The sequence below is a fragment of the Siphateles boraxobius genome, unplaced genomic scaffold (genome assembly GCF_051911475.1).
Source record: "Siphateles boraxobius isolate OS27281-9 unplaced genomic scaffold, OSU_SipBor_1 41, whole genome shotgun sequence".
Classification (NCBI taxonomy): Eukaryota; Metazoa; Chordata; class Actinopteri; order Cypriniformes; family Leuciscidae; genus Siphateles; species Siphateles boraxobius.
Genome location: NW_027509042.1, coordinates 19,615,447 through 19,626,177, shown reverse-complemented (window position 1 = coordinate 19,626,177; position 10,731 = coordinate 19,615,447). Strand labels below are relative to the sequence as shown.

General features: G+C 42.1%; 1 protein-coding gene across 1 annotated transcript; it reads left to right on the top strand.

The window, feature by feature from the left end:
- The first annotated feature begins 534 nt into the window (after positions 1-534).
- On the top strand, positions 535-9,773 carry amotl2a (angiomotin like 2a). The gene is made up of 11 exons (XM_077198809.1): positions 535-851; positions 1,461-2,251; positions 2,337-2,529; positions 4,143-4,287; positions 4,383-4,469; positions 5,897-6,192; positions 6,282-6,481; positions 6,588-6,689; positions 6,802-6,968; positions 7,477-7,650; positions 7,976-9,773. The coding sequence occupies exons 2-11, from the start codon at positions 1,527-1,529 to the stop codon at positions 8,044-8,046; spliced, it is 2,160 nt and encodes a 719-aa protein (XP_077054924.1). The 5' UTR covers positions 535-851; positions 1,461-1,526; the 3' UTR covers positions 8,047-9,773.
- Positions 9,774-10,731: the final 958 nt, after the last annotated feature.

The window sequence follows — 10,731 nt, the reverse complement described above, 5'->3', positions numbered from 1 at the left end:
CAGGAGAATGAAAGCCTCGGTCACAATTCACTTTAATTGCATTTTTTTATACAATGCAGTTGAATTGTGACAGGCTGTCAGTTCCAACAATTCTGCCTAACATCTTTTGTGTTCCACAGAAGAAAGTCATACAGGTTTGGAACAACAGGAGGGTGTAAATAATATAGGCTATCCCTTTAATGAATTATATTTTGAATGAGACTGCAAATCAGGCAAATATAACAATATAGGAAGTGAGTGCCGGTAGAAAATCATCTCTATGTCAAAGTAACATACAAAAACTATTATAAAAACCATGATTTTTGTTTACATGAAGTCATGCATTTATAAGCTTAATTGAGCACGCTGAAACTTCACAAGAAAGTGTAGTAAAGCAGAACAACAAAGGTTACAGATCTCTGCGACTTCTACTGCATTCCTCTCACCGTTAAAAACAAAAGCGCCTTCCAGAAGCAGGACAAATGCGCACGGGGCTGAGTGAATGCAGTTCCGATGGTCGCGCGCAATGCCCGCCCCCTTTCAGCAGCGCGCTCCGCTTGGGTCGAGCGGTTCTCCCTGCGCTCCCAGAGAGGAGGCGGGGCCAGCGACAAGCGGAACTGCTTTTGATCCCCGAGGGACTGCAGCCTTCGCATTCCGCGCATTCCAAAGGCCGTGAACAATCGGAGCTCGGTCATTTATTAGCAGAGCCCCTCCCCTCCTGGTCTCAGTCTGCTGGAGGAGCTCTCCAGACGCGCACGCAACTCAAATATACGCATGGAAATAAAAGCCGTACTCAAAGAACTTCCTTAAGGATTATATCGTTAAACAGATATATCTTCCGTATTTTTTATTCGTAATGCTACTGTGATTTGGTGAGTTTTTAAAGAGTTCTTAAGTAGCTTGTTGTTTTAAACTGAATTGTATGTCACATGCTTAGTTTCTTGATGCTTTTGATACTGTACGTGAACGATAGTGTTTTCACTGTAGGCTGTATTTGTTAATCCAACAGTTTTTACATGAATTTAAATATTTTGGTGGAATAGACTACGTAGCATTGTGACTCAACTAGAAAAGAATGAGGAACTAGTTCTAACATTCATAATATCCTTTTGTTTCCATGCTCACTTTGGCATGTTTAAATGTATTGCTACAGTAGTGGTTGTTAAACAATACCCACTGAATAGGAATTTGTGTCTGTAGCAGGAAATCATTTTCGCAACTTTGGAAAGTTATTTGATCCTACCCCATTTTTGTTCACTTCTAATTCTTATCAAGATTATAAACTTAACAAGAAACCCAGTGCATGGCGGGTGTTGTAGGATGGTGCCATTGGTATTTTGGGTAAACGTGGTGTTGCTATGGGTAAAGGCAGTCAGCCTAAAAGAATGAGGAGTAAGGCACCATTCAGTATTTGCTGTTTTTAGAGTGTTGCAATATAGATTTGAATTCTAAGTAATTTAATTATCTTTTTTTTTCATCAGGTTCACAGTCCAGAAAAGTCTCATAACACACTATAATTTATTGTTGTCTGCAAAACATAGACTGAAATGAGAACAGCAGAGGATTCGTCAGGCACTGTGCTGCACCGACTGATTCAAGAGCAGCTCCGTTATGGGAACCCTACTGACCCTACTCTGTTGGCCATCCAGCAGCAGGCACTGCGTGGAGGCAGCAGTGGAGGAGGTGCAGGAAGCCCTCGTTCATCTCTGGAAAGCCTAACACAAGAGGAGTCACTTTCTCCCCAGTTGTCCACCCGACAGGAGCCCCAGGGCCAAGAGCACCAGGGGGACTACCAGCATTTAGAGAGTCCAGTTTGCCACCTCTATCAGCTCCACACAGAGGAGCTGCCAACTTATGAGGAAGCAAAAGCACACTCACAGTACCTGGCCTACCAGAGAGGTCAGGTAGAGCTTCAGCACTGCAGCCTCGAGACCCCCGAAGTGGTTGGAGAAGCCGAGCAGGACGAGGGCATGTGGGACGTGAAGCGGGAGCATGCTCGCTCGCTCAGCGAACGCCTCTTGCAGCTCTCATTAGAGAGGAACTATGCCCATGACAATATTCCCATGAGCTCATCGCATAGCTACCCTCAGCTCTCCAATAATCACTCTGGTCCTGTTGTGAACGAGAGGTTGATTCATGAGTCAGACCAACGAGGTCCACCCCCGGAGTACCCCTTTATGGTCAGATCCCCTGGATATATGCTTAGTCATTCACAGGAACATGGGCACTATTATAAAGAGCCCCCTCCTGCTTTCCACTCACAGCATCACAGGTACAATCAGCTATTTTTTATCACTTTATATTACAAATAGGTACATTGTGGGTGCACACTAATGGCTTATATTTATTTGTAACAGATTATTTCCAACCCAGTCGCAAGCGCCTCACCACAGCACCCTGCCCATGTTGACCCCTGCTGGCCAGGATGTCATTGTTGGAGGATACAGCATCCCGGTGAAAAACTGCCAAATAGAGCAGCTTATTAAAGAGAATGAGAGACTGAGAGGAGAAGTTGAGAGCTACAGCGAGAAGGCGGCGAGGCTACAGAAGGTAAGAGAGGACTCTTTGTTGCTTGTGGCTACTTAGAAACCTCCTAGAACTGTGATATTATTGGTATGGTGCCACATTTTGCCATAGATGCAAAGGAGCCAGCTGTGGCCTTTGATTTCAATCTCTGAAATGACCTACAAAGAGTGTGGAACAAGAAATCATTGTGCCCTGGTGTCTTCTAGCTGCTGCATTCTAAAGAGATTAGCCCTCTTGCAGTGTAGGAATGTGGGAAAGGGAGAGGATCTCTAGAATTTCTATGTAATTTGAAAAGGACTCATTCCTAGTGACTGAGTGAAAATTCCCAGTAACTTAATTAGCATGTGAAACACTGAATTTACCCATGCCTGCAATGCCAAACATTTTTCTGTAATGTGATAATGTCATCACTGAAATACCAGAGTGTCAAGGCAGAACAAGGAGGAAAAAAAACAAGCTTATCTTGGTGTTTGTTTTGCAAAGGTTTAATTTGCATTGCGTATGTTGTGCAGTGTTATAACATAGATTGAATTTCAGTCCAGATTCATACATGGATAGTGTTTGGAATCAGAACAAATGTATCTTAAAAGAATGCCATCCTAGAACAGTGGATCATAAAGACCAAACCTTCTTCATACAGAGCGATAAATTGTAAATCAGAGAACTCTAAAAGGGGGGAGGCCTCTCTGGGTTGTTCTGTGGCCCTCTTTGTTTGGATTCCAATGGGATGCCAATTGGAGCAGATGTCTTGGCTCATCTCAGTGTCCGAGAATGAAGAAGGGGCTTTGCGTAGCCCACAGCTGACGGACTGGGCTGCTAAGAGCAACAACCAGACCCCACAGCTGTGGTTTCCATGACTGAATGGCCCCTTTCACTTTGACTCTTTAACAAAACCCCGCATGACACCCAGGGTCCTGCTTGTAAATTTACCAAGTAGTTTTGAAGTATAAAACCTGCAATTTATAGAAATCAGTGATTTTTCTTATCTGATGTTGAGTAATGACAAGTTAAACCTACATGAACCTTTCTTTTGTTTGTTTTTAAAATGTGCTCCTTCACAAGCCATTTTCTGCGTCACAAATGCCATATAGGTGAATATGGTGTCAAGTATTGTTCCTGTCTCAGTGAATGGTATGCCTTCAAAACACACATTTCCTTTGTTCCCTGCCCTTACCTTTGGCATCCCGCCCTGTAGGGAGATGAATGTGCAGACACCTGGGACTCATAAGTGTTCTTTCTGGAATGTTGATTCAATTCCCATTCCCTGGAGAGCTCTGTGAATGATTCACTTGTGGGCAAGCACCATGAAGAGCTCAGCCAAGCACATTCTTACCCTTTTTCCCTTTCTTTCCCTGACTTTATCTGTCATCATTGAGCTCTGATCCATGTTTTTTTATATTTAGGTGTAAGAAAGAAAGGTGAAATTCACCCAAAAATGAAAATTGTCATATACTCACCGTCATGTTGTTCTAAACAAGCATTACTTCCATCCCTTTTCTGAACACAAAAGAAGATACTTGGCATAATGTCCAATCTGCTCTTTTCCTTGCAGTGAGAGTAAATGGGGACTAGGAATTGAGGAATTCCTGTGAGTTAGTTAATGACAGATAATTAAATGTCTTTCTCCTCTCTTTCAGCTCGAACAAGAGATTCAGAGGATATCAGAGGCATATGAGACTCTTATGAAAGGATCTGCAAAGAGAGAAGCCCTTGAGAAAACCATGAGGAACAAGCTTGAGAGTGAGATCAAGCGACTTCATGACTTCAACAGAGATCTCAGGGGTAAGATGTTTCACATAGCTGAGCTAATTGTCTTAAATATGAGCTACATGTTTAGGTATGAGGCGATAAATACTAATTGTTGACTCCCACAATAGACCGCCTGGAAACAGCCAACAAACAGAGATCAGCCATGGAAGTTGAAGACAAGAGTCGGCATGCCTTCACCAAACTGGTTGAGCAAAGTAAGAATTCCCCTTTGCTCCTCTATAAATTATCCTTCTCCCAAATGTGTAGTCAAGCATGCAAGCAGCCCCTGCTGTTCCCACTAAGTTTTTATGTTTATGCTGTAGGCTTAATAATGCATTCCTCTAACAATGCACTGCATGTTTATCATTAATGTTATTTCTGACAAAGCGTTTGGTTTTGATATATTGCTAGCTAGGCTGAAATGGTCCATAAGCATAGCAAGACTTTTTAAAACCAATTAAGTGGCAGTAAACAGTTGGTTACATGCTATAGTCTTCATCTCAGAAAGTTGTTTTTGGAATTTGACCGAACCATTATTATACCTGTAAGTAAATGTGACCTGGATTCCTGGAATATTTTCAGGTATTTTGGGATATTACATCCTCCTGGAATGCTTCCCAACAGCCCCCACCATTATTTCAGTCTCTGAGGCCCTAAGCACCCTCTTCTGATGCCCTATGCACTGGCTCTCCATTTTTGGGCATATTAGCGCTAAAGAATTCAGAGCTGTGTTAGGGAAAACAGGATTTGTTTTGCTAATCCTAATAGGGATTGATCAGCATTTGATTTTAAATGATCCCCAAGAGTAGAAGTATAAAGTGATCCTCATATTTGCATAATAAAATTAGTTCACCCCGAAAGGGAAAATGTTTGTGTAAACAAAAATTCTGAATGTTTCCTTCTGAGCCAACACATAGTTCCATGGATGCATGTCAAAGCCACGAATCGGCATCTCTGAAGACTTAAAAAGGTGTAGGTTATTACATTTTATGACCTTGTGGAACATTTGCTTTACTTGTTTACTGCCTGCCTCAGAGGCATTCCAGAGATCCAGTTAGTACAAAGACGTGCCTGTGTGCGTAAGTGGATAAGAGAAAATCTGCATTCCATCCAAAGGCATTTGCTTTGGTTTGTATAATCAGCGTAGAAGCGGAATGGAAAACTAATTGCTGTCTAATTTTTCTATCTCACTAGGCATTCAGAGTGACCCAAAAACAAGTGAGCTGGGCTTTAGTATGTCCCTTTTCAGTATGCGAAGTCATCTTAGAGGGTTTGAGGAATTCAGCCTCCCAAATGGGAATATAGTGAATCGCTTTTGTAATCTGGGAATTCTAAAGCAAGTCTGCAGTGTAGGTCAAAGGACATGGGGAAACTCGGCCACTCCCCTGCAAACCCAGACAGACGTGTGTAAATCAAGCCTGCCTCTTTTGTTCCAGACTCTTGTGGGAAGCTTATCCCCTGAGAATTGGTTAGAATGAGACTACAGCCAAGGGAATGTTCTCGACACACCCCAGTCTTACAGCATGATCATTCATTTTGTGGCCTGTGTAACAACTAAGCATGATGACTGAGTAGCACTACTTGTACCATTACCGTAATAGTGGTACATAGTTCTCACAATGTCTGTCTTTTCTGTCCATAGATGAGGATCATCTTCAAGAGCGGGAACGTCTGGAAAAAGAGCTGCAGCATCTACAGGGCTCAGGAGAAGAATGGAAGAGGCGGCGAGAAGCCTTGGAGCAAGCACTGATCTCCGCTCAGACACGAAATAGGCAGCTGGAAGAAGAGTTACGCAGGAAAAGAGCTTACGTGGAAAAGGTGGAGAGGATGCAGAGTGCCCTGGCGCAATTGCAGGCAGCATGTGAGAAGAGGGAGGCGCTGGAGTTACGACTGAGGACCAGGCTGGAGCAGGAACTGAAGAGCCTGAGAGCACAGCAGGTAAAAAAAACAGACAATATTTTGTTCACCCAACTGGTTTGTGAGAATCAATGTCGTGGGATCGAAAAGTAAAACTTTTTCTCTTTCAGTGGCAGTCTCGTGCCCAGCAAACGAGCCCTGGGTCCTACTCGGACCTTAACATGTCATCTCTACACCAGCAACTGAGGGAGAGGGAGGAGCAGGTTCTGGCCCTGGAAGCTGACATCACTCGCTGGGAGCAAAAGTATCTTGAGGAGAGCACGATGCGTCAGTTCGCCATGGATGCCGCTGCTACTGCTGCAGCTCAGAGGTGAGTCAAAACAAAAACAAAAGACAAGCTTTGCGTCAAAGGATTGGAAATAGGAAATAACTTGACATCATTTTTTACTCCTGTATAACTGTAATGCTCTTTCCAGGGATACAACAATCATCAACCATTCACCTCGTCATTCACCCAATAGCAGCTTCAATGAGGACCTGCCGTCCCCCAACCACAGGCATCAGGAGATGGAAAACAGGTACGTCCACTATTATGCTCCTATCTGCAACTGGAAAGTCCTATTTTTTAGCAAAATCAAATGTTTTGTTTTCTTTTAGTGTCTATGTGCTTAAAGTAGTTTGTTTTATCAGGATTCGAGCACTTTATGCTCAACTTTTGGAGAAGGATGCTATTATAAAGGTCATGCAGCAGCGGTCACGGCGAGAGCAAGGCCGACTTGAGCCGCAAGGCCTACGACCGGCTCGATCTGTTCCCTCCATCAACACGGTTGCCACACCTAGTACCACCCGAACCAAAGGTGAGCATAGTAGCCTTAGGCCAGGGGTGTCAAATCTTGTGGCTGGATGGCCGTCTTCCTGCAGAATTTAGCTTCAACCTGACTGTCTGGTCTTTCTAATAATCTAAAGACCTTGATTAGCTGGGTTGCAGCTAAACTTTTCAGGATGTTGGGCCTCTAGGAGCAGGATTGGACTCCTTCCATAGGCCAATGCTGTGTGCCTGTGACCTATCTGAACCAAAAAAGACACATACTTTCTGTTGGACAACTGGCAGCTTCTTTACTTAGTGGCTATGTAATGTCGCCAAGGAAGAATGTGCCATCCGAAATAAAATTAGTGCGGCGACTAGCCGGTGTTCCTGAAATAGTTTACTTCTCATGAAACGGAATGCATTTCAGTCTCCCTCTTTTCTAGAATAGATCCTCCAGAATAGTAAAGGGAGTTTACAGGATGGCAAATGTTTGCGTGGTGGCATGCATATGTTTGAATCAGTAATTAAACTGCTTCCTTTTCCATCTGCCATTTCAGGGAAGAGCCTCTCAGATGACCAGACAGCAGCAGAGTCAATGCCTCCATTGCCCCATCAGCTCTCCAAAACTCAGTGTCGAGACCGCAGCACCCAGTGTGAAGGGCCTTCAGACGAGACCAACCCTAAAACAGACCCTGTTGCAGCTATATCTGCTCCACAGCCTTACATTTCTGGTGTGTAAACTCATGTGCATAAACCCATCTTCACTCATCGGGCTTATTTATTTTGTATCTCTGGAACAGTTTGATTAGATTTGTTGGTTGACATGACAAACCTAATATGTAGTATCAGGTGCTAAAAACAACACTTAATGGTAGAACTTCTATAATGACAGTGCATACTTGCCCTTTTGAACCAAAGTTGTTAAAGAGTAACCTGAGTACCATGTCAAAGCAACAGTTGGGGAATGAACTCAAACAAAACAGCCTAAGTTTTGTAAAGCTTGTTTGCTCTCCAGGCACTAGCCAACAAAGCTGAAGATCTTGTATTTCATTACAGATTCCACTTCTCTCAACAAAACCCAGATCAGCAGCGCCGTTGAAAACGACATGGTAGAGATCCTCATTTGAAATCTGAGATGAACAGTGTTCAGCTTGATGCTGCCTTCTGCTCTTACACACTGAATGTTCTTGGGTCTCTTTCTGAGGACCAATCATGTCAAGAGAATGTGTGCTTGCTTTGAGAAGGAACTCGCCATTGAAGCCGGTCAGTTTTTGTATCAGGAAGTGAGAGGAACGGATGGTGGGAGTAACCTAAAACTGATCGTTGGTGAAGGAGAGCTGAGCTCTCTTGACAGTTCCTCCACACGTTAAACGAAAGTTTTTCATCTCACCTGGTTACTCAACCTGGACTGTGAGATGTATGGTCTGAATCTGAGGTACTTGGACAGTACACTACAGAGCTCCAAAAAGCTACCACAAGACTTATAAACACATTGTATATGTTGATGTTCTTTTGTATTTATGATTATTGCTGCTGACTGTGTTTGAAGAGTGTTGTCAGAATGGACTAATAGGAAGAAATATCCCACTGTTGTGAAACTTTTGTTTGTTTTTTACTTTTCTCAAAGGAACAACCAAGGGCAGTTTTCATTCTTTTTTTCCCCTTTTTTCCCCAGCTAAGAATACCAACCCATGTAAGACTATATCCCACATTCCTAGATAAAATGCACAGACGAATATATCTCTAACTTTATATACTCCATGTATAGTAGATGTGCCATCGCAACTGCTTCGTCCTGAAATATCAAGAAAAAAATAGTTTGGATTGTAGGAGGCCAAATGCAGTTTGAATCGGGAGGCCTAGGATTAGACAATTTATAGGAATAGTTGGGTAATACCTTCACTAGCACTCCCTTTGACTAAATTATCCTTACAGTTGGCATTCTTACTATAACTGACTGACAGCGGGCGCTTCTCACTTCCTGATTTAAGTGGCGGAATGGGAAGCATCCATTTATTATTATTATTATTATTTTGCACCCAGAACTGCAACCACCACACTTGCCACTCCCTCGCAGACAAGCTGGAGCTAATCTTCCCACATTCCTCTGTGGTGGAATGCCCCTGCTCAGAGGAAAAAGGCTATCTCCAGTCTGACCCTTGGCCTGGCTCAGAAGGGTTTCCATTTAGACTACCATCCTCTTTTTGGGTCAGTTTATTTTCATAGTGCTGCAGAAGCTGGTTCTACTGTAAGCATTTAAATACTAGTTTTGATGATGTGGCTCAAAGGTTCTCTAATGTAGTGACTGTGACTAGCCTTGATTTGAGACAGAGAGATTTCTGCCTGTCTGAAACATTTGTTCTTAACCAAGACTACACTTGCATTGGTTTATGGTGGGATAATGGTATAAACAGTTAAAACTAACGAAAACGAACAGTCTTATCTATGTGGGTAATGTGTTAATTGAACCTTTCCTCACTTTTATTAAATGCTTATTTTCCTATTGTCTCAGATACAAAGCACTTGCTGGCCAATGCTTTGTATTGGGAGTCATGCTTGTTTTGTTCAATACTTGGACTGTTTACAGAAAGAGTGGTTTTGAAATGAGAGAATTTAATATATTTTGTATATTATTTTACTTTTTGGTATTTAGTAATGTGATCATGCCAAAGATTTGCATTACAATTAAGTTATATAATAAAACTGAGCATTAGCGACGTGAAATGTAGATACGCAGTTCAAACTGGTTGACCCATATTTGGATGTTGCTGTGAACTTCAAGAATGGGGAATTGTTTTGTATGTCATTAACATTTCAGTTATTTGAATTAAACTTTAATATATATCTTTACAAAGACTGTGTCTGCTGGTTTTTTTCTTGGCTGAGAAGGCCAATGCCTTTTGGGGGAGGTGTGTGGTGTCTGGTCCTGAGATCTTTTGCAAGTGCAAGTCTGTGCAAACTGCTCTTATCTGTGTCCCTACTTTGGCATGAATGGCATCTTTCTTTCAGAGCAGAATGGAGCCTTCTTCACAACAGCAAAACAATTCTGCCACCTGCTTCACTGTTGGCAAGCAGTCTTCATGAAGAGAGGCTGCATTCCAGCTCTGTACTCAAAGCCACAAAAAGAATATTACTCTCATCAACTGCACAAAAAATTTGCAATTGCAGACCAAATCACTATTAATGCATAATGGCAGGTCAATGATTATGAACCAAAAGCAGAGAATTTATTTATTGGTTTTGTAAATTAAGACATATCTTTAGAACAAACTTCATGACCGTTAAAACGTATGCTCTCTAGCAGTTTCCCAACTTACAGTGCATATTTTGGATGTCTCACTTATCTGACCCTTATATTTCTTCCTTCTAATAAGCTGATAACCTGAATCAGGTATGATTGATAAGGAATAGTTTGAAAATCTGTACTGTTGGTGTGTGCGGCTCAATCAGATCCCTAGGTCGATAGTCAGGGCACTGGAGTCTGCCATTTCAAGGGCTGTCAATCGCAAAATCCTACCAGTGCACTGAAATGTTCGCTCCCTAAAAAGTCCGAATGCACCGTGAAAACCAGGGAGTAGATTCTCACTATGTTCCGTTAACGGAAGTTCTGAAGCAAGAAACATAAATCACTACACATGACACATAGATGTTTTTTACGAACCATTATTTAATTATATTTCAGCATAAAGATCGACAGGTAATGAACATAATCTAGCTAAAATTATTTATTTATTTACGCTGCACATATATGTAACAAGCAAAGTATTCATAATGTAAATTAAATAATGTTAAACAAGTTATGTCAAAAATAT